This window comes from Coptis chinensis, chromosome 3, assembly GCF_015680905.1.
Source record: "Coptis chinensis isolate HL-2020 chromosome 3, ASM1568090v1, whole genome shotgun sequence".
NCBI lineage: Eukaryota > Viridiplantae > Streptophyta > Magnoliopsida > Ranunculales > Ranunculaceae > Coptis > Coptis chinensis.
Genome location: NC_141458.1, coordinates 75,110,010 through 75,133,565, shown reverse-complemented (window position 1 = coordinate 75,133,565; position 23,556 = coordinate 75,110,010). Strand labels below are relative to the sequence as shown.

Below are 23,556 nucleotides of genomic sequence, written 5' to 3'. Positions count from 1 at the left end.
CCTACTTAAAGTAGTACAAGATAATTTATCTAAAAATATATTGTTTTGCTGTAAAAATAAAAAATATAAATTGCTTCCTCATTCTCATTAATATATATCTGTACCAATTTTTTTCAATACAATGAATCTTAATCTAACCCAAATGTTCCCGTAGTTGTAGTAGAGCTTTAAAGATTTCTTCAATGGAAATAAATTGATTAAGAGTGGAGTCTAAACTCTATGAAATAATTCTTAAATGTTTATCGATTTCAACTTTCCATGGTGTTTATTGATATGTGTTAGCCTTATTAATTGATGCTCCTCAATTTCTATGTCATTCGTTGTTCAATTTCTCGGTTATTCATTGCTTTCAATTCTTTCTCATAGACCAAGTAGTTATGAAACTACTATCCCCCCTCTTCGTTCGCCCTCACCGTCTCCCGGTATACTGACAATTGTTATTTTTAATCTATGGAATGGAGATAGATGGATGATGGTAGATAATATGGATGATGGATGGTTGGCATTGGACTAAAATAACAATATGTCAAAACCTAAATATCCCTCAACGAGTAAATGATGAGTAGGATATCGTTCCATTTCTAAGTTGCAATAATTATAAATGACGCGACTGAAAATGGGGTTTGAGGGATTAAAAACTATGGTTGTAGAGATTGTGAAATAAACTAATGCTAAACTAAACTAAACTAAATTATTAAGAATAAAATAATCTATGATAGGGAATTGAAGATAATCGAATCCACCAATACATTTGATTCATAACATTTTGCTTCATGGTTGTTTTCACAAGTAGACTATAATTGGGCAATCAAGCGAGTGTTGATGCCCAATTGGACAAAATATCGTTAACAATTATTTCTACTTAAGGTTGTTCATAAGTTTATGCTATTAGTACTTTATTTTCTTTTATGTAAACTCGGGGAGTCATTCAATGTATTACCGAGAGCAACATTAAAGAGTACTTTCCAATTAGGCAACAATTCAATGAATGAATCAACACTTAAGACAAACACAAATAATACTTCCTCTAGACGACCACTCCCTAAGCTACCCCTTATTGAGCAACACAAAGAATATTTCTCTAACTATAAAACTATACTAGTGGAATAAAAGTTAAAAATACTATCATAGTATTAAATTGCAAAACATAAACCTTATTCTATACTTTCATTTCTTGGTATAGGCAATTAATGAGACTAATAACTAAAAACATAAATAAATAACCTGATTGGAGAACATCATGAACCAAAAGAATTACCGATTCATCTCTTCCCTTGAAAGAGAAGATTAGTCTTCTACGAAAAAGAATAAAATAAGAACATATGATTAGGGAGGTTAATTTATTAACACTAAGCTAGTGAAAACCGAATATTTTATTATTAATATCTCTTTGATTTAAGTTCTGGAGACAAAAAGAATGAATGTGATTAGATGTTATAATTTACAAGTGGCAGTTACGTGCTTATATTATATAAGGGCTACAATGAGATCTAGAAAGATCCTACAACATGGGAGGGATTTATATTACAAAAATGACCTCCTTGCATGCAAATTTAGTTTCTGTTTCCAAAAACAAACAAAATAGAAGCTGTGGGCAGTCGACGTCAGTAGTTGAGATTAGATGCCGTTGTGCTCCATTTTGTGGCTGAGATGAAATGGGCTTTCGTGGCTTCCGTACCAAGTGATTTGATGATGTATCATATATATGTTTAAAAAAAAAGAAAAAGAGAATAGTATCTCCAACAAAATTTGGTCTGCCATGAAAGTTGGTCGGGTGTTGGTCGTCTATCATTGCGTCCGATCCAGGTAACCTTGTCCGTACCCCGGACAAAACGAGAATACGTAACCGAAATTCCACCCAAAACCTCAACAAAAAAGGTGAACAATATAACCTCCAAAACCAGTTGCCCATCAATATATTTCCACTTGGCTGTAACGTTGCTATCATTGGAAAGAAAGATAAGATTTGTTTACTTTAATAAATAATAATAATAATAATAATTTATAATGAGACAAAAAGAAGAAGAATATTTATTTATATATATAGTTGGGGGGTTGTTGAGGGATAAAAATTTGTTTTAGGGAGAAGAAAAGAAGCCCTTCTTCTTCTTCTTCTTCTTCTTCTTCTTCTTCTTCTAGTTTATTTATTTTGGTTGGTGAGAAGAGGAGGGCAAATTGAGATGGGGACGATGGCTAAGTTGGCAAAGAGGGCTTTGGAAACTGAGACTCCAGTTATGGTTCAGGTAATCTATTCATTTGATTTATTAGTTTTTATTTATTCCTTGTTGATTGTTTTCTTGGGTTTTGTAGATACAGGAATTGCTTAGAGGTGTTAAAGGTGCTGTTTCACTTGGTCAGGTGAGTTTTGCATGTCAATATATGGTTGGGTCTAAGATTTAAGATTATTACTACTACACCTATGCCCTTTGAAATGCCGCATAGGTGTTATGCGGCATGTGATTATATATATATATCTGTACTTGTGGATTTACATCCACTGTGATTATGTTTTGGTGTAGGGGGTAGTTCATTGGCAACCACCTGAACAGGCTTTGGAGAAGGTCAAGGAGATTGTATGGGAGCCTTCGGTTAGTTGTTATGGTGCTGATGAAGGTCTGCCAGAGCTTCGGGAAGCATTGGTTAAGAAGGTTTTTCCTTGTTATTGTAAAATTTTGGTTTACTGAATCTATTTTCCACTGGATAAATTTTGGCTTAACACGTGTATAACTTAATCTATCATGTTACTACTATAAAGAAGAATAATTTTATTGTGGAATTTATGAAATTAGGCAGTATGAGATTCCAAGTCCTGTATTACCTCTGTATGACTGCACAACTAGGGTTGAATAAAGTTTTAAGAACTTTTTGCTATCCGTACTTGTAGTTGAACGAATTGATCTCTGTGGATGGGAACTCATGATGAGGATACCATGTAACCTAAAAATCAGACTGTAATTCTTCTCCATGAGGGTACTATGAAGATCCACAATTGACCAGAATTGTTATGTTAGTGGCAAAATGGATTATAGGGATGACATGTCTTTAGTAGCGTGCTGAAAATGCTACCTTGCTGAATTTGCAGACACAATAACCTGCTAGCGAAATAGAACATATGTGGTACCTTCTCTCATATTTTTCATCAACAGGTTATATATTAATACTTCCATTTGAAGTTTGTTATAGAAAACGGGGTTGAGCTACGCCTGAACTCCCACCAGTGAATGCCACATGTACTATGTCTCTAAAGATTCAACTTATCGATATATGACTCTAGCTTACACACCCACACACAAGTTTACAACACGATTTATGATCTGTACCATCCAATCGTACACTTAGAATTTACTAAAGCATGTAGTCACTTTGAATATTGCAGACTGCTAAGCTTGTTTTCAGCTTTGAGTGGCATGATCTAGTGGTTAGAATAGAAAATTTGTTATTGATGGTTCTTCCAATCACTTTAAATTCCAAGAGTTGCATACCCACATTTTTTATATTCCTCAGGAAACCAAATTTAGTATGAAATCAGTGTTCAACATTTATATTATAGTTTGCAAGTTGTAATGGTCTCTCTACTATCGGTTATGCGTATCCTCTTATGCAGATATTGTTTTTTCGCATTCTGCAGTTAAATCAGGAAAACAAACTCTACAACTCCTCGATAATGGTTACAGGAGGTGCAAATCAGGTAACCAGTGTGATATCTGATCTCTCTATGGTTTGATGACATTGTACTGTATAGGATATGTAGTGTCAAGAATGATTGCTTCGTTTATTCTGTGGGATGCAATAGATATATCATTTTACTTTTGCCAAATAAAAGTGTCGCCTCCTTCAGTGGCCAAAAGAAAAACTGGATAATTACATCATTTAGTTTTTCTGGTTTTCCATGGTGTTTATTGGTATTCACTCTTTCGCATGCTCCATCTAGTAATTACAAAGGGCTCTTTAATCATCTACTAATTATTGTGGGAAGTGGCAGACCCAGAAGTTTTGTAGAGGGTTTTCAACATGCAATTCACACATTTGAAAAACTGACTTGAAACCGGAAATTTTCATCCCTTAGTGTTTCAAAAGATTGATAACATAGAAATTTTTGTGAGTATTGAAATTTTATTGCTAAAAACATGAAAACTAACTTAGATATGAATTTTCTAGATTAGAAGTAGTAACACAGGTTATCAAAGTAGAAAAAGATGCATAGGCTTAAGTTGTAATTTTTATGTATTGTTGATATGGTATTGGATATTGTACACTATATATTTTACATTGTCTGAAAATTTAAGGTATTCAACTAAATACCCTCAGACCCTCCTGGGTCCGTCCCTGACTGCGGGTGCTTATAGTATGTCTCTACTTATTTATCTTTATCTACTTTTGTTCTTTATTTCTATTATATCAATTTTATAATTTCCCTATCTTTTCTTTTTTCTTAGTTCCAAATATACATACGTTTTGGAAAAGGTCATCCCATCCATCCCTATTAAGTCATCACGTGCGTTACCTTGTTGATCATGGCAGTTTTTTAGTGTTATTAAAATAAAAACTACGATAGTTTCATTCACGGAAGGTTAACAGGAAGAATATTGTGAAAAAAAGGTCAATAGAAATAGGAAAATATAGTAATGTAGTTTTGACTGGCGGAAACTTAAGTTTAATAGAATTTACACTTTAATTGAAACACAATTTAAAGAAGACCTAAAATCACTTTTTTATTGAATCTCTCAATCACATAAACTTCAACACTGAGGAACCCTAATTACAAACTCTTATTTAAACTAAACCTAGAAAGCATAAACCAATAGTAACACGACATGTGTCACAATTAACTAATGGACTCGAACCATGGGCTTGGACTCAACTAAGGGGCTCACGCCCATAACATGTAGAGGGAACATAGGCGCACGCCTATGACATTGGCAGACTCAACTAATGTTCTACATCACTCTTCCCATGTTGACGAAGCTTGTCCACAAGCTAAAGTAGTGGAGCGTCTGAAACTGGAAACACTGACAAAGCTTCATGCTGGAAATCTAGGACAAGATCAGGTGGCTTGGCAACAACATCTTCGACCTCATTTTCACCTTCAGCTAATAAAACAGGGCGCTTCTTCTTCTTCTTAGGACACTCGGTAGCAATGTGACCCATAACGCCACATTCAAAGCACTTTCTAGCAGCACTTTACTCGCAGAACAGCTGTAACTACACTCGCAGAACCAGTATAAGGTGCAGAAGTCGTACCAGGTGAAAGCACTCTTTCAGCACGCAATGCATACTTAAACGTGGTAGCCATGTCCTCAATCTCAAACATGATAAGTGCTTCACGAATTGACTTGCGCAGACCATTCAAATAACAACCCACCCTTTATTCATCAGTTTCAACCAACCCAGCACTAGTACACAACAACTGAAACTGCTCAGTATATTCTTGAACCGAAGACAACTGTTGTTTCAAATTCTATAGACGAATGAACAAATCTTGATGGTACTATTTAGGAACAAAATGCGCATGTAACTCTCGGCGCATACTAGCCCAAGTGCAAACACGCCTGTAACCTTGATTAACTCTCCGCAGATTTAATTCATCCTACCACACCAAAGCATAACCCTTCAACTTAGTAGCTACTAATTTAACCTTCTTTCCATCATCTAAGTTTTTATAATCAAAGGCCTTTTCAATTTGATTAAGCCAATCAATAAATTTGTCAGGATCGAGTTTACCATCAAAAGTAGGCACATCGATTTTAATATCACCCGCCTGACTCCTCTCTAATATTCGGAGGAAACGATTAACATCAACAACCCCATTATCAAAATTCTGAACACCATGATCTTCATCAAAATAATTAAAATGGTCATACCTTTCAAAATCACCTGCCTGACGATTAGGTTCACGATCTGCCCTACGACCACTTCGGTCAGTAGAAGGAGGAGATGGAGACCAACCCTTATTCTCTTGCCTTGCATTGCAAGGAATGGGTTGTTCCCAAAAATTCCTATCACCATCAACCCAGTGCTGCACAGGACGTTAGTAACCATGACCTCTGCCTCAAACCTGATTAACATGCGGAATCTCACACCCTTGTGGAGGAAGACGCACACCTCTAGCTGCCTCTTGCATTGGTAGCCCTTGATTTTGGCCATTAGGGTTTAACCTTGGCTGAAAAACCGGATCTTGTGGCCCTTGGGGCGCACGACAGGTAGCTGTTGGACTGGTGGTGGCACTATAGGTGGAACACGCATAGGGGGTTCACCAACACCTTCATCATCTTGACCATCTCCAACAATAGGTGGTATATGATCACCTACTGCACCCAGGGGATGAACCTGAATGTCGTTATTCTCTCCAACAACTCTTTTCCCGCCATTATTCTCTAGAGCAATAGGCGCAAAAGGGTTTAGAAGAGGGACTACTGTGGCTATTGTTGCAGTAAAGTTCTGGAACATATGTGTCATGTTTTTCATGTTTTCCTTTAAATGAAACATGCGAGTATCCATGGATGGAGGACGATCTCGAGTTGCTTTGTCATTCACTATAATAACACAAAAATTTTACTTTTTGAGAAAAAAATTCGTTATGAACAGTAACCTGGGTGAACAGTGACGTGGTGAATAGTAGTAACCCCTGGAATTAATCTGCTCCGATACCAAATAATGTGGTTTTGACTGGCGGAAGCTTCAGTTTAATAAAATCTACACTTTAATTAAAACACAATTTAAAGAAGACCTAAAATCACTCTTTTATTAAATCTCTCAATCACATAAACTTAACACTGAGGAACCCTAATTACAAACCCTTATTTAAACTAAACCTAGAAAGTACAAACCAATAATAACACGACATGTATCACAACTAACTAATGGACTCGAACCATGGGCTTGGACTCAACTGAGAGGCTCACGCCCATAACATGTAGAGGGAATATAGGCGCACGCCTATGACACTGATAGACTTGACTAATATTCTACATCATATAGTGACAAGCATGGGGTGTCGAAACAAACAGGTTTTGTCTAGGATGAGTTCACAACTGTGTTGACCCACCTAGTATACACATTTATGCTTGGCTTACCAATTAAATAAACAGCGTTTGCATGGTGATATAGTGTTTTTATCTGATACTTAACAGATAGAAGTTTCTGCTGCAGTTTATATCCAAAAATTAGCATCTCCAGTATCTTTTATTTCGGCCAATTGTATTTTGAGATCAAGGTTTTTTTTCCAAATTTTTTGAAGTTTGTCTTAAATACGAATGGTGCTTTGGAAATGTGTTTTTTTTTTTGCTAGCTATGCAATTAATTTCCCCTCCCTATACTAAAGGTAACATTATGTTATATTTTTCTGAGACTTGCTATTTTTCATGAAGCAGTGTGTTGAGCAGTTATGAGAAACAACACATCTGTTTCATTGGAAATATGCTCAGAAAACAAGCATAGTCAAGGTACACGAAGTTGAGATGAGTGATGAAAGAGTGTGCTTCGTAAATCGAGCCATAGCTCCAACAAGTGTGGTAAATTATAGTTATTGCAATAAAATTAAGAGGTTGATTAAGATGTGTCATTATTTTATAATTTAGAGCCTCGGTAGGTCCTGTGAGGTGTGCTGTCCCAAAAAAAAAAAAAAAAAAAAAAAAAAAGAGGTTTAGTTTTATGTCATTGTGTTTCCTTTGTATATGCTCTGGCCGACTAAAAGTAGCTCTTCCCAATGAAGTCTATATTTCGAGATTTCAGAAGCTAAAAGAGTTGCTGCTTTTCAACACCACATCTCTTATTTAGTTATCTTCCGAATAGAAAAATTAGGAAACAGCAAAATCAAATTTTTTGTTGTGGACGTTCATCTTGGGAAGGATGTTAACCATTAATAATTGAGAAAGAGGTATAATGTTGTATAAACAGTTGTTCGTCCTTGGGGTCTTAGAGGACCAGCCATTCAGGTTTCCTAGCGGATGCTACTCTTCCATGAAATATTGTTTTGGGGCGGCTTAGATGCCAGATGCTATAGAGTTTTTGCACTACAAGAATAGCTTGTAGCTATGTTATATGTGATGGTTATTTTGGGGATTTGTTCATGCTATTTACTAGATTGTTGGCTTGAGATGAATCAGAGAACTGTTAGGGACTTTTTCTTGACCTTTGATCGTTTCAAAGCTTGTATTGTGGCTTCAATTTGGCTATGCTCATCTGTAAGTGCTGTTTACCATGGTAAGCCGTCTTGGTTATTTGTTATTCAGCGTGAGACTTTTTCTCACACTTCTAGAACCTAGACATTTTAGTTCAATACAAGTCCATTAAAAAAAAATAGCAGCATTTTTTGCACTCCCAGGCATGGGATTAAGACATTAAGTGTCTCATCATCAATATAAAGGGTTTCTTTTAGTGGGTAATCCAACATTTTGGGACTTAGGATATTTCTTACATCGTTTTGGAGATCCATTTCATGTGTGGCTTGTGCTGAAACTGCTGACTCAAATGATAGCTCTTGGGTCTAGTACATGGCTCCCAAAATTAGTGTGTCGTGGGCAAGTTTGGCTAGGCTTACAGAAAAAGGCAGGCACTGGACTAGCCTGGATAGTAACTCCTCTTTATAGTTATCTTTGAATGATTATTGATGGAATTTTTTCTTCACATAAGGGAAATTAGAAGCGGGGTACGCAACTATTTGTTCTAACCTTCTATGAAACCAAGTTCTGAAGGCTAAGCTTACAAGTTACAACCATTAGAAAAGAAGCAATTCTAGAACTGCTTGTGTAGTAAAGTGAATGTAATTTTTTTTGGTTTTTTGGTAGTATTGTTATTTTCAAGGGTTTGATAGTAGAACGATTGAAGAAGTATGCTGTTAAGGAGAAAAACAATAATAAATAAAATACTTGTCGGGTTTGCTGCATTGGAATTTATAGCACTCCATTTATAGTGACTTGGTCTTCATTGAAGGGTGTACACCGATTTTTGAAATTTCAGTTTTGTGGCTTGATATGTCCTTTTTGTCCATTTATTTATTTTTATTATTATTATGATATAACTATTAATATTATTTTTACTTAATCAAGAGACTTTAATATGGTATGTGATTGGCAGGCATTCGTGAATCTTGTGCTTACGTTGTGTGATGCTGGGGATACTGTAGTAGTGTTTGCACCTTACTACTTCAATGCGTACATGGCATTCCAGATGACTGGCGTTACTAACATACTGGTTGGTCCTGGCGATCCCAAAACACTTCAGCCGGATGCAGGTTAGAATTCTAATACACCAGTTCTGCAATGCGAGATGGAGTCCTAGTGGTTTGATGGTGTTCCATGTGGTCATACAAGTTAATATTTGCAATTTGTGATTAACTTATCATAGCAGGGACAACACGTCAAATTTGAAGAGCTTCCATTATATGCATACATATGTATATTGTTAGAGTTCTATGAGGACATCTCCCGAGGGGTGGATTGGGCTGTATATTTTAGGCGGTTTCTATTATTGTAAACCCCCCTCATTTTTCCAAAACCAATAAGGCCGTATCCTCTTTTTCTCCAACTTCTTCTCTTTTAGCAACAATACAATTTTACTTATATATATATGGGCTATTAAATCATTGAGTACTCGCTACTCGCTGCTTAGCCGACCCGATTAACAATTAATCCCCGATCACAATCGGGCTCAAAAACTCCCTGAGTACTCGGCCGATTAGCTGATTAATACGTGTCGTTTAGCCGATTAGCCGAGTAATTGTGTTCACTATTTCAACTATTTCAATGTTAAACATCGAACTTGACATTTTGCCGATTCGATCAACACTCGATTATGTAAAGTTCTACACTTTAATCATATTTATTTTAGTTGATTGAGTGTTTTAATTGTTTATTGATTGATTGGGTTCTAAATTGGCTCCATTATGTTGGTATTTCAAAGTTAAATATACTTAATAAGTATTAGTAAAAAAATATAGTGTTATGAAAAATGCCCCCCCCCTTGACCGATTACACCTACTCGCTCCTCGCTCTTCAAATGAGTAGTGATTTAACTGCACAGATATATGTAATGCTTTTTGCTGAAAAATATGTAGTTTAGGGCATCTTGTACCTTTACAATTGACAGTTTGATCCGCTGATAACCATCAAAACAATATATACTCCTCTAATAATCTGCATAAAATTTAAATAAACAAGGAGCAAATATTATGGCTGTGAGTCTGTGACATGGTTATCCACGCAACCATGTAAGGAAAGTGTCTCCAAAACAGGGCAGTTTAGTACTATTTCTTTATTTGAATAACTCTCCGGAAGTTCAAATGATGCCAAATGTAGCAGCGTCATGAGATATGTTAGTAAAATGTAAGAAGAGCCACAATCAGTGCTTTCTTTTTTAGTTCTCGTATTGTAAGTAGTCAGGTGTCGAATACCAAAAGGAGTTATTCATGTTCGAGCCTAATCAGGTGCCCCCTCACCATTCCTTGTTGATATTCTGCTTCTGACTATACATAACGAATAGATTTATTTGTTGGCCCGGTTTTGGAGACACTTACCTTACTTGGTTGCGTGGATAACCATGTAATGACCATAATATTTGCTCCTCCTTTATTTAAACTTGATGCAGATTATCAATGGATCAAACTGTCAATTGAGAACATATGTTCACTTTGTAAAGAGGAAGTAGAGAGTGGATCATATACTTCTTAATTGTGACTTCTGGAAGGATATGGGAGCTGTTCTTTTTGTCTTTCCAACTCTTTGGAGTACGCCAACGAACATTTGGGAGGCACTTGGTAGTACTATTATATCTTCCATTCTTCTTACTTCCTAGCAAAGCAACATTGGGTTGCAGAGCATCTCCCAAAGGCAATTGTTTGGATTGTGTGGAAAGAAAGGAATGCAAGGGCATATGAGCAATAAAAGGAAATTCACAATGTAGTGGAAGGGAGCAAGGAGGAGATATACAAGTGTTCATGTATTAATTCTTGTTGTTCCAAGAATGTGTAATTGGGGGATACTCTTGTGAGGTAGTCTGGGTGTAATTGGGTATAAGGATATTTGTCAAACGTATAATAGCTTCTTGCTTCATTGGTACTCTTGAGATATCATTGAATTAATACAACTTTTATCTATGAAAAAAATAGAAGTTTCACACTTTTTCATTCATAATATGGATGTTCATATGGTTATGCGGTAGGCGTTGTAAGTTCCCTAGTCGAGATATGTGAAGATTTTATAGGGTAATTCATTATATTATATAATTACTAAATAATAAAATTCACTCAGGTGAAATAATAGATGTTGTGACATAAATGTCTTGAAAATACAGGTAGCTTCCATATCTACATAATCATGTGCGTTCACAGGCATTATGTCATTCCTACGTAATTATATAGGGTGGGAACTTTGAAATCTTAAATAATGCTCGTTTTGAATATACTCATAAGAAGAGAAGCTTAAGTGGTTCCAGGAAAAAAAAATAAGAGGAAAGATGGTCAATGGGAACTTGGGAAGTGTGTTATATATTGAAGAATTTCCGTTAGTGTGGTTGTAGATAGATATGTCCCGATGTGTGTGCCTGTGTGTTTTATTTATTTATGTATTTTTTGTTATTATTATTATTTATCTTCTTAGTTATTATTTTCATAATATCGTTATGTATAAATAAATATTCTGTTCCTCTTCTTTGGTATCAAGTGTTCTTAACATGTCTTATCGATGTTTTGATTCCTATAGATTGGTTAGAAAAGGTTCTATTCAATAAGCCAGTTCCGAAGCTTGTTACCGTTGTAAATCCAGGCAACCCATCAGGAACCTACGTACCGGAGCGACTTCTCAAGGTAGTACCCCCAACCACAAGTCACATGGACACGGTGGAGTGTCACAGAGAAATAAGTTATTTCGCTTCCAGTATACTTTGAACTGTCTTAATATGTTGTTTCCTTTTGCATTTCTAGAGAATTTCAGACCTATGCAAAAGTGCTGGCTCCTGGCTTGTGGTGGATAACACATATGAGTAAGTACATAGTTACCTTACCCAAAATATCTGGCATGATAATATGTTCAATTGTCGTCTGTCGACTTAGTCATTATCTTTAGTAACTTTAAGTCGATTGAAAGCTATCAATAATACTAAGGCAAAGTTATTAAAGCACCTTTAGTCTGGTAGCAGGATTTCTTCAACCTTTGCTACTCAATTTGAAGAATTTCTCACCCAAAAAATGGCATCTCTAGATGAATCTCATTGGTTGTTCCTCGACTTTGTCAGCCAAAATCCCAAGCATTCTGGATTGCCACTATTTTAAGGAGAATTTTACATTATAAAAAAAAAATGTGACCCCACTTTAACAACCTTTGTTAGATTTTGTGGATTTGTGGATTTTTATTTGCTGACATAACAATCAAATTGGTAGGAATTGACCTAGAAATCCACAAAAACTAACATAAGTTGTTAAAGTGGGTCCCATGATCTTTTTATATTATTTTAAAATTCACTTCTCTTAAGCAATTGGCGATGGAATGCTTTGGGGTTTTGGTTTAAAAAGTCTAGCTACAACCATTGCGTTGCATGACGCTTCATGAGTTGCTCAAAATCTGCTACCCTGGTATCAATTTTACTTTGATGAAAGCTACTACAATGTGGATGCTATCCACTTGGTTCACCACTAGAGATATTTGTTTTTGCACAATTTGGTGGTTAGCTACCCAATTGATCGTAGACTAGAGATGCTCTTAGTGCTGATGGGCATTATTTAGTCTCCCATATTTAGTATATTTAGTAGGGTAATTTTCCAAATCATGTCTAACTTGTTAATTTGACCAATTCAACGTTTTTTGTACCATTTTGCCCCTCCAGTGAAAACAAAAAAAACTTTCATCTTTCCTCTTATATTCTATCTTCAAGTACAATCTTTATACTTTCTCTCCTTGTCCTTTTGATATTGATTTGTGTTGTTAATTTGGACGGTGGATTATTATCTAACTATAATATTATGTTTCTTAACAAAATAAAATAAGAAAAATGAAAAATAGAATAATTACAAATGATAATTAAAAATGCATGAATATTAAAACAACAAATTTTAACAAACATTCGTTAATCAAACATTCATTACAACCATTTTATAAACCCTTTTAAAAAACCAAAACCCTAAAGGACCAAAATCAGTCGATATCATCACAAGAAAAAGAACCCCAAACCATCATCAGCACTGGCCAAGCCTATAACAACTCTTTATTGCCCAAATCATCTTCTTCATTTGGAATTTCTAGAGGAATTGCCAGAGGTATATTCACCATCTTTTTCATCGGGCTCAATATGTGCATTAAAATAGTCAACTCAAAACACCAGGCAAAATTTCTCTTCTTCCCGATCATTAGCGGAATCTCCTTTGCACAAATACATTCTCCCTATTCGTCTTCATATTTGTCAGTGACATCGTTATTATCACTATCTGAGTAATCAAAATCAAATAGCACCATCATGCAAGTAATTGAGAAAAGAAATAAAAAGAAAAGTGGCATTGTTGCCAACAATTTGTTTACTAGAGTGATGTGGATAGTAAAATTTTGTACTCTTTTTAAAGATAATAAAAGTTTGAAAAACGAGGTAATATTAAATAGGTGGTCAGAAATAAATTCTCTTATCAGATGTGTTTGATTCAATTAACACTGAATGCATTTAGTAATTTGTTTAAACATCAACTTGTTTTAAATTACAACTTTTTCAATGCTTATCCTGTGACTGTGAAACAAGTTGATGTTTATACAAATCACTAAATGTGTTCAGTGTTCAATTGTTCATTGAATTAGACACATAGGGTGATAAGGAAGAATTTATTTCTGACCATAAATTTAATATTACCTATGTTTTTCAAACTTTTATCATCTTTACAAGGAGTACAAAATTTTACTCTCTACATATCATACTCTAGTAAATAAGTTGTTAGCAACAATGTCACTTTTTTTTTTTTCTCTTCCTTATTTGCATGATGGTGCTACCTGATTTTGATTATTCTAATAGCGATGTCGCAGATGAGTATGAAGACGAATGGGGAGTGTATTCGTGAGAGGAAGATTCCGATAGTGATTGGGAAGAAAAAAAAATTTGGCTAGATTTTTGGGTTGAATATTTTAATGCACCTGGTGAGCCTAAAGACGGAAAATGATGATGAAGATACCTTCGGAGATTCCAATGAAGAAGATAATAAGCCTAGATCTCCATAGTTGTCATGGGCTTGGCCAATGCTGATGATGGCAATGAGTTCTTTTTGTTGTGCTGGTGACAATTGATTTTGACCCTTTAGTTTTTATTTTATTTTTTTATTTAGGTTTTTAAAAGGGTTGTACTGGATGTTTGATTAAGGAAATGTTTGTTAACTATAACTTTGTTTTAATTTTCTTGCATTTCATTATCGTTTTTCATTTTTTCTTCTTTTATTTTGTTAAGGAACATAATGTTAGATGTTCGTCCACCGTCCAAATAAACCATAGAAATCAACAAATCAATCATGTGGCTTGTAGAAATTAATAGGTCATTATCAAGGGACATGGATAGAGAATGTAAGGATTGTACTTGGAGAGAGAATGTAAAGGGAGAGAGGAAAGTTTTTTATTCTCACTAGAGAGGCAAAATGGTACAAACAACATTGAATTGGTCAAAATTAACAAGTTAGACTGAATTTGGAATAAATTGACACCTTCGTGACCGGTTGGGGAAATTGCCCTTTTCATTTGGCATTTGCTTTTTCCATATTAGGCCAACAATCGATACTAAAGGGAGAAAATTCAAGTGACAGTTCCAAAGGCATGAGAGAGGGGTTTGTTGTTGGACATATTCTCCGCCCAGTGTCGTTAGGCGTGTACCTGTCCCCAATTAGTTGTATGTTCTCTTTGTTATCTAGTAGTATGCCTCCTTTAACAGCTTGGCCTTTCAGATTGTGAGGTTCTCATTTTGTCAACATTTAGGAGGTGTTGTTAGGCATGATTGTGCTCCTTCTCAGCCTGGCTTTTGAAGTAGTTGGTTATAAAAATTATTCTGTACTAGGTTGTCAATCCCAAGTACCAAGTGGTCAGTGGACATCTACGTAAGGCAATAGTGTGGGCAATATGGTTGGAACGCAATCGAAGAGCGTTTGAGAACAAGGAAAAGGAAATGCACAAGAGTTTGGTGGATATTAAGGAGCTATTGTATGGTTGGTCGAGGAACTTCTCCATTTTTAGGGAGTTGAGATTTCTTGATTTTATTTGTCATTGGGATACATACACTAGTTTTGTAATTTTTGTGCTTGGAAATCATGTCGGAATGTATACTCTTAGTTCCTCGCTAAATGCTAGCGATCTTGATTGTTATCTGTAGTACTTCTATATAGGGAATAAAATATAACAAAGGTGGTCAACGCTAACTCGCTAAGCATTGTTAAAGGAGGAGGATGAGTGGTTATAAAAGATCTTTTTGTTACTTGCCTAGCAGGGATATTGTAAGGGTTCTTTAGTATAGTCAGAATATGAGTGGTCTAAGAGGTGCAACCTGTTGGGATGTGTTAGGTACATGCAGATGCCATTTTTACCCCACTTTTATCTCCTTTGTTATCATTTCTTTTTTACTTATTTTAACACGTCAATAAACCGTCTTCATACCTAACTAACCAACAAACACAACTATGTACTCATGTACACATTTGTCCATGAATCCATCAATTCTCAACTATCTAACTGCTATATAAAATTGTTGCCCCGAGTGAATAGTAAAAGCAGCTCAGTTTTCTGTCTGTAACAGAGTAACCGTGGTATTTACTGAATACCGAGCTATGTTTATGTTTGATGTGACATCCTTTAAAAATAAAGTGTTGGTTTAGTGGTTTAAAACTCGGCACTTCTTCTTGTTTTAACTTTTGTTACTGCTATATCGTTTTTGAACTTCTGTTCAGAGAATCTGCTAGTCTTAAAAGAAATTATAGGATGCTCCTGCCAGTATCTTGATACTTAATTTCTAAAATTGCCTTCACTTATTTGAATTTTACAATAATTAAGCTCACCACCCTTTAATGAAAGAGATGTTCCGTTGGAAACATTTTATATGCATTTGATATTCGAACTGGATTTGAAATATCAGAAAACCTGAAATGATTAGTTTTATGATATTTACATATAAGGGTTTACTAACAAACACATTTTGTGGATGATTTAGCATAATTGATTTTTGAACCTATGTTTAAGAATTCGTAACCGTTAGTGCAAATTTACGTATTATACATGGATTAACAAGTGAAGACATCATCAAATTCCCGAAACTTAAGCTATGTCAACTCAAATTGGTCTTCTTGAAGACCTTAGGATATAAACATTTAGTACACCAAGATCCACAAGACTTGGACTTTTCAAGTGAGGGTTGCTAGGGTTTGTGGAACCTGATCATTTTTGTCATGAAACCCCCACCCCCGTATATTGCAACTATGCAGAGATGGGTGTCTAAACACATTGTGTACTTCCACTAGACTGTGTGGTGCTCCCAAGAAAAAAATTGCTTATTGCTGATTGTGGGGGCTGATGGCAGTAGCCCTTGAGAAAAAAAAAATCGCTGAAGTTGCAAAATAACTTGTTTCCTTCACATCTTCTCTAAGAATTGATTTAGGGCATAAAAATGGTAGATAAATGGTTTAATGAGGTTTAGACTTCTGATAATGAATTTTAAGTTATTTGAGTTTACAAGTCTATTTATCATCTAGCGTCAGCCGTTAGATCAATGCGTTACTAGGTTAGCAGCTAGATTAAGATAAGCCTAGACCATCCAAGGAGCACCATGAGTGAGATTCTCCACTATTGCCTAGATGCACCTTCTACTACTCCATAGTATGTGTACCTTTGTTAGACGTGGGTCCATCAAATACAGTGTTTTGTACCCCTCTCCATCACCAGGCTTTTGGAGTGAGTGGTTCTTAATGTGGTACAGAGCGGTAGCTCTGAAGAGGTAGCAGGTTTGAATCTTCAGTCCGGCGCTAGCAGCGTAGCATTTAGGCGGAGTGTTGTGGTACGTGTGTTTTGCCCAAGGGGGTGCGTGCTTGCCCTTGTAAGACACGCTGTCCATTTGGATATAATTGTTTTTTCTGCCTCTCCATGAGATCAGGCCTGTACGGTGAAGTAATTCTTAACAATTGAAGGGTATTTGTGTAACTTTGGATAAAATAGCTGCCTTAAAAAGACTTGCTGAGACAAGTCGATTAGAAGCCTTCAGCTTCTTCGTAAAAGCCTCTTAGAACCTTAAAGGCAAGCCTCACAGACGATTGACGCGTAAGCCTCGATGTCTAGAAAATCGCACTTAATGTAGCCAACTAACATAAACAAAAAAAAAAAAGAATAATGGAATAGGAAGACTTGAGCGTCGATGTCAAATGACATGTCATGTGATGAAATATTTAAGATACACTTACAAAAACTTAAGCCTCTTGCACAACCTGTAAGGCTATTGCCTCAGTGTGATCTTTGTTGTGAGGCTCCGAGGCGATTCACATGGTTCTCAAGCTACAAAAGTATGACATTCAATTCATTCATTTTTTAACTCTAAAGTTTATCCTTCCCGGGTATATCTCAATTCTTTTTCTTTCCTAAAGCACTGGTTACATGATTCGTGCTCGTGTTGACAAGAGAAGAATGTGTTAGAAGTTATGCTAACAAATACAGATAGAAAGAAGATTATTACTTGTCCCACTTAATTGATCTAGAAATCTATCTTCTTTGTTTTAGTGTATATAACATTAACTTCTGCAGGTACTTTATGTATGATGGGTTGAAGCATTCATGTATAGAGGGTGATCACATAGTCAACATCTTTTCCTTCTCAAAAGCTTACGGGATGATGGGATGGCGTGTTGGATATGTAAGTAATGCTTCGAAATCGAACTTGTTTTTAGTTGAGGCAATGTAAGCATAGTAAGCTTTCTTCACCATTTGGAGGGAAAATTAATCTGTCCTCTTAGTATCAGGTTTATTGCTCTTCAGCTTGAGGATTGGTATGATGGTCCTGTAATTGAAGAAAGCTGAGAATAAACTTTCTAAAAGGTTGAATAATGAATAAAGACCACATCACAAATTTTTTAGGTTTCTATCTTGGGAATTCCTCTGACAGATAACTTGTCTTCTATGGGAATAGTTTGGTATCTGTTAGGAATCTTAGGATGTCAACATGCAAGGTTTGAAGGTCACAGTTGGGGACTTGGGGTTGTGAAAAATCTACTTGTAAGATATAAGCTGAATTTGAACAGTTTTCATTGGTCAAAAGAGGAAAAAGAAAAAGTTAAAATTCTGATGTTTTTTTCCCTATCACGTCAATTTCTATCATTTAATTTTCTGCATCCATAGGAATCTATTTTCATTTATTTTAGTTGACGACGTAAAAGGTGATTTTGTTATTGCTGTTCAGATAGCATACCCGTCAGAAGCAGAGGGTCTTGGATTGCAGCTCCTTAAGGTTCAGGACAACATACCCATCTGTGCTTCCATAATTTCGCAGCGTTTGGCACTGTATGCCTTAGAAGTTGGATCAGAGTGGGTTAAAGACCAAGTGAAAGACCTTGTAAGGAACAGAGAGCTCCTTAAGGAGGCACTATCTCCCCTTGGAGAGGGTGCAGTTAAAGGTGGGGAAGGGGCAATCTACTTGTGGGCAAAGCTTCCGGACAAATATTCAAATGATTTTGAGGTTGTTCGCTGGCTCGCACAGAGGCATGGAGTAGTCCTAATACCAGGAAGTGCCAGCGGTGGACCAGGCTATGTTCGTATTACCTTTGGAGGGTTGAGAGAAGCTGACACTGAAGTTGCTGCAGGAAGGCTAAGGAAAGGTTTGGAAGAGCTGGTAAGAGATGGGATGGTGCAATGAACACATAAATTATTGCGGAGCACATTGAACGCACACATGTGCGTCTGAAATTTCCAATAACTAAATGAAATTCTTGAATAAACACGCCAGTTCTTGAATAAACACGCCAGTATGTACATTGCAAAAGAAATCTCAATCATACATACAGTTAACGAGTATGACTTAGTTGTGTTGTACATTCTGCCGTGTTGGAACACAATAAACTACACAAGTAGCTATCGCTCTGTCCTTTCTAATATATTACACTTTCAAACTAGGAACTGATCTATGCCTATCCAATAAGACTGACGAAATTTGTAGCATTCCTCTCAGAACTTCTAGTTCTTATCCAACTTATAGGTCTTTGGGACTTCAATGATGCGTTGGGGGGGGTGGGGGGGGGGAGTACCAAGATATACTTGTCATGAGAATAAAGTGAGTCCAAAAAGATTGGCCATGTAATTGGCTTGCCTCTGATTAATGAAATCCAAAGCTTGAGCCAATAATGAGCGGGAGCTGTCAAGTTTTTGTGATTTCAGAGATGATTATTAAGTGATAATTAATACAATTCCTTTGAGAATGCTCGACTGTGGATGTTATTTGGTTGTCATGTCTTCAGTCCCTCATTCTTGGTAGTAATGCTAAGTTTCCTGAAGGCATGGAATATGCTTAACGACAGTACTAATTAAGCAGATTGTAGTATGTCTTTTACTGGCTATTGATGTTTGCTAGTGGATCGTCCTACACTGCTGTTCACCTAAGTTAAGCTCATACCAATTAACTCCCGAAACACTTCAGCAGGTTACTTTACCTGGTTACCATCTTGCCAGTTACGCCATTGTATGAAGTATCAACTATCAAAGGTGCCTTTTATACTTGCAGGCGTAGGCAAGATAACTGGGTGGAATGGGCTCTGCTTTTGGACTCTTAATATTTCCATCTGCCACCAGAATTAAGCAAGTTCTTTTAATACGTAGACTCTGACAGATGCTGTTCCTGTTAAGATAAGCTAGAATGTAGGCACACAGTCACAGGAAAAACCAACTGCGATGTCATGACTTACAATATCATTACAGTGCATGTTTGTCATCATAGTCTTCAATGTCTTAAGAGTCTTCACCTTCTCGTGTACTTTTTATGTCATCACGAGTAAGTAACATTGTGGCACACTTCACCAACAAGAAGGCACTATCACTTCCAGAATTTGGTCCTTCACTGGGACACTGTCATTTCTGGATTCTAAGTAATTCTCCCTTCTCATTTTTATGACCTTTGTCAGGCATTGTAATCTTGTCTTTGATATAGTTGAGGATCTCCCTCACTATACTCCAATTGTAATGGCCTTTCTAGTCTTGCCCTACATTAATAAAATTTACTTATGAAAAAAACATTGTGGCACACAAACTTGACAGACTAAAGTGACTCTATACTGGTGTAGTGGTGTGTCTACTAAACCAGAAGAAGAGTCTTATACAAGTGCCTGTTGGGATGAACACTACGCTTCGACAAGAAAAATCTGCAAACATATAAACATAGACGTAGCTACAGAACAAACTTGTGAGAATCCTTCCCATGCGAGCTGAGAGTGATACCTTACACTGGCAATTTGAAGATCGTCGATCAGCTAGGAAACGTATAAACAACAACAATATTCTGAATAAAATCTTTTTTGAATTCAACCTTTGTTCATCACTTCTGATTTGTATGCACTTCATCAGAGGCATTTCGTTTGAATGTAAAACTGACTGACGTTAGAAACAATTTACTAGTATGCAGTGTAAAAGTGTTGTAAGAAGGATTAAGGAACGTATTCAATAGTGAGAGAACCTCCAAACTAGGAACATAATGTGTTCAAGCGGTGCTTTACATGAGATTTACAACCGTCACTTTCCTAAAAATTGTTCAAGCTGAATATTCTTCCAGTTTGCGGTGCATCATATCTTCATATATAGGTCAGCATAAATGGGTTGTCTGGTGATCACTTCTTCCATTGGGGCAATCGCTGAACAACAACCTATACCAATTTTTAATGATATGGAGTTAGAACTGTAAAAAGTTTCAAGAATGAATGATAGATCAAGGACGATTAGTCTTCGGAAGCTGTCCTTCTATGTATTACTTACGGGATAACCGCAACGGTCATACCTGGATTATACCAGATACGAAATAATGTTTCCATAAGATAATTTAAAACAACCGTAGCATACCTTGCCAGAGTTTTCCTTATTCCCCACAATGGTTTGACAAGCCAGTCTCCAGGATTGAGGTTTCTGTAAATTTAGAGCAAAGGCTTAAGTCGATAAACGATCAAATGGAAGCAACCTCGTTACAGGGGAGGCATGAAGAGGAACCTTGGTCGCAGTTCATATCGATAAAATATAGGGAGGGGAACACTAACAGAGGTGTCAGAAAGCATGATTTTGGACTTATTTCAAAGGCATGTAAAGAATTTCAAGTTGAGGGTAGAGAACTTGCCTTCTTAAGATACTTCAGTTCCGTACTAGTTCTTTCGTTCAAAAAATCCTTGCCATCAATAATCTGCATGCATGTGCCATGTTGAAAATGATAAAAGTATAAAACTAGAATCACTGACCCTAAACAACTGAGAGATACTATACTAATCATGGTGAACCTAAGTAAATAAAAACGAATATCAGGCAAGTCTGGTACTACTCTGGTAAGGAATTATGTAGAAAGGGATAAGATAACAGTCCAGTAAACTGCTGAATTTGGCCACAGGACTAATTCATTTGCAAAATAGAGAGCAATGCTTATACCTCTACAATGCAGGTGCCACAACTTCCACCACCACCACAGTTCATCACTTTTCCCTGACAAATTATCAAAGATCCCTCTTAGTACTCCTACAATCCTCATGTGGGGAAAAGAAAAAGAAGAAAATTAAAAAACAGACTGCTTTAAAGTTTGCATGTGAAAAATTCAAGCATAATGACCAAAAAGGCGCATTACTCCAGCCATTGGATTTGAAAATTATGCCTGTGGAAAGGGGCAAAACGTGAAATCTTTGTGCATATACATGAATAAATCCATATGACCCACTGATCAATCGATCAGAACTCTTTCACGTTGCACATAAATCGCCTAATGGAATATGTGTATCGATGCAGGAGCCCAAAACACAAGCATACATTTTCTTCACTTGCTGGACTGATTTCTTTCCCATTACATTTACTTTTTCTTTTTCGTGAACAGTTTTGAGGACAAACATAAATTTGACACAGTGTTAACTCATGGTCTTCTATTAACAATGAAATGAAGAGTCCACAGTTCTTCAATTTCGGTAACTACATTTGATGGGGTAGAATTAATCTTGGGATTAGAAGAATTTTTGTGAAAATTAAATGTTTTCAAAAATAGTCTAGTATAAAATTTTAAACGTCCATATATACTCATTTCAAGTGGGGAACAAACTATCATGAGGACTAAGAAAAACGGGTAGTGTGACTTGTGAGTAAAAACATACATACGTGGCGTAGAGCTCAATCTTGTTATCCAACATGATGGTCCTCAAAAGTTTGTCACCACTAACTGCTGAAGCTTTGTCTACTGGATAACTTCCATCTCCACCTGCTTGTGGCTACACTCAACAATCACAATTATATTTGAACTATAATGAGAACGAAAAAACTGAATATATAACAACTGAAAATGTTGCATGAACATAAACTTATATACCCCAATGAACTCGAGCTCAATTTCGGGCTTTTCTGGTATGGACGGTGAAGTTTCACTAGTGCTTGCAGCAAGAGAAACTGTTACTGGTTTTGTCTTTGAGGAAAGAAATGAGAGTGATCTACTTCTGTACTCTTGATGGGTGGCTGAGATATCTGGCATTTGAAGTGGTAGAGAGACCAGTTGCATGCTAGCAGCCATATCTCTTTTCAATATTCTTTCTTCTCTTCTCCACTTTTTGTACAAAATGTAGAGTGTAGAGTGTAGACTACTGACTTGTGAGTACGACTAAGTAACTGACTACCATAAGTTCAGCGGGGAACTTGGGGAAGCCAGTACCCAACACTCCCAACAGGGGAAACCCATTGAGATGAGGCCATTTTAGTCACGAGAGAGAACGATAAGGGGTAGAAAGTCAGTAGGTGTCCACAGGTTAGAAATTTCTGAATTTAATAAACTTTAAAAAAAAAACAATTATTACATTAATATATAGTGAAATACTGAAATTACATAATGGGAACTGGGAGAGGACAATCGTGTCACAAGTTGCACTCCAAGTTCTTCTGGATGGTAAACCCAATCCTTTTAAATACAAATTCATTCAAACTAGACATTGTTGTCTATGAGCTTATGCAATTTCTTAAGAAGTTCTATAAATTCCCACGCCAAAAAACCAAAAGTATTGTTGAGTTATATATAAGTTTTAGTATGTGGTTTAGTCCCACGTTAAAAGTGAGTCCCTATGTAATAGTATATAAGCCTAATAATATTTTCTCTTTATAAAATTCTACTTATAAAATTAACAACTTAGGAAAAAAAAAGAGAAAACGTCTTTACTATTTGAGGATTTCAGATCTGAGTTCCTGATGTGTATTGGTTGATGACAATTGGTTTTATAACTTCATTCATTCGTGTTTGATTAGTAGTCGGCGCTTGGTAACTTGGGTTCTCAAGCGATCTTTTTTCTATTTGGAGACGATGTTTGGATTTGCTATGATTTTGAGCATGCAGCGTGTAAAGGAGCGTTTTAGTTTTCTCCTGATTATAGTAGAA

At 36.2% G+C, this 23,556-nt stretch overlaps 2 protein-coding genes across 3 annotated transcripts; one reads left to right on the top strand and one right to left on the bottom strand.

The window, feature by feature from the left end:
- The first annotated feature begins 1,984 nt into the window (after positions 1-1,984).
- Positions 1,985-18,989, top strand: LOC147510803 (Pyridoxal phosphate (PLP)-dependent transferases superfamily protein). Of its 2 annotated transcripts, none has more exons than XM_086602644.1 (9): positions 1,985-2,243; positions 2,311-2,358; positions 2,520-2,648; positions 3,629-3,688; positions 9,076-9,232; positions 11,697-11,800; positions 11,918-11,976; positions 17,727-17,835; positions 18,379-18,989. In XM_086602644.1, the coding sequence occupies exons 1-9, from the start codon at positions 2,181-2,183 to the stop codon at positions 18,829-18,831; spliced, it is 1,182 nt and encodes a 393-aa protein (XP_086458770.1). In that variant the 5' UTR covers positions 1,985-2,180; the 3' UTR covers positions 18,832-18,989. The 2 variants fall into 2 exon arrangements, with proteins under 2 accessions (XP_086458770.1, XP_086458771.1); XM_086602645.1 differs by having other exon boundaries at positions 2,074-2,231.
- A 1,472-nt stretch (positions 18,990-20,461) lies between these two features.
- Positions 20,462-22,931, bottom strand: LOC147510802 (2Fe-2S ferredoxin-like superfamily protein). The gene is made up of 6 exons (XM_086602643.1): positions 22,507-22,931; positions 22,295-22,408; positions 21,588-21,641; positions 21,286-21,348; positions 21,018-21,080; positions 20,462-20,824 (listed from the first exon to the last, which is right to left on the bottom strand). Exons 1-6 carry the CDS (start codon positions 22,702-22,704, stop codon positions 20,789-20,791), a joined length of 528 nt encoding a protein of 175 aa, XP_086458769.1. The 5' UTR covers positions 22,705-22,931; the 3' UTR covers positions 20,462-20,788.
- Between the last annotated feature and the right edge of the window lie 625 nt (positions 22,932-23,556).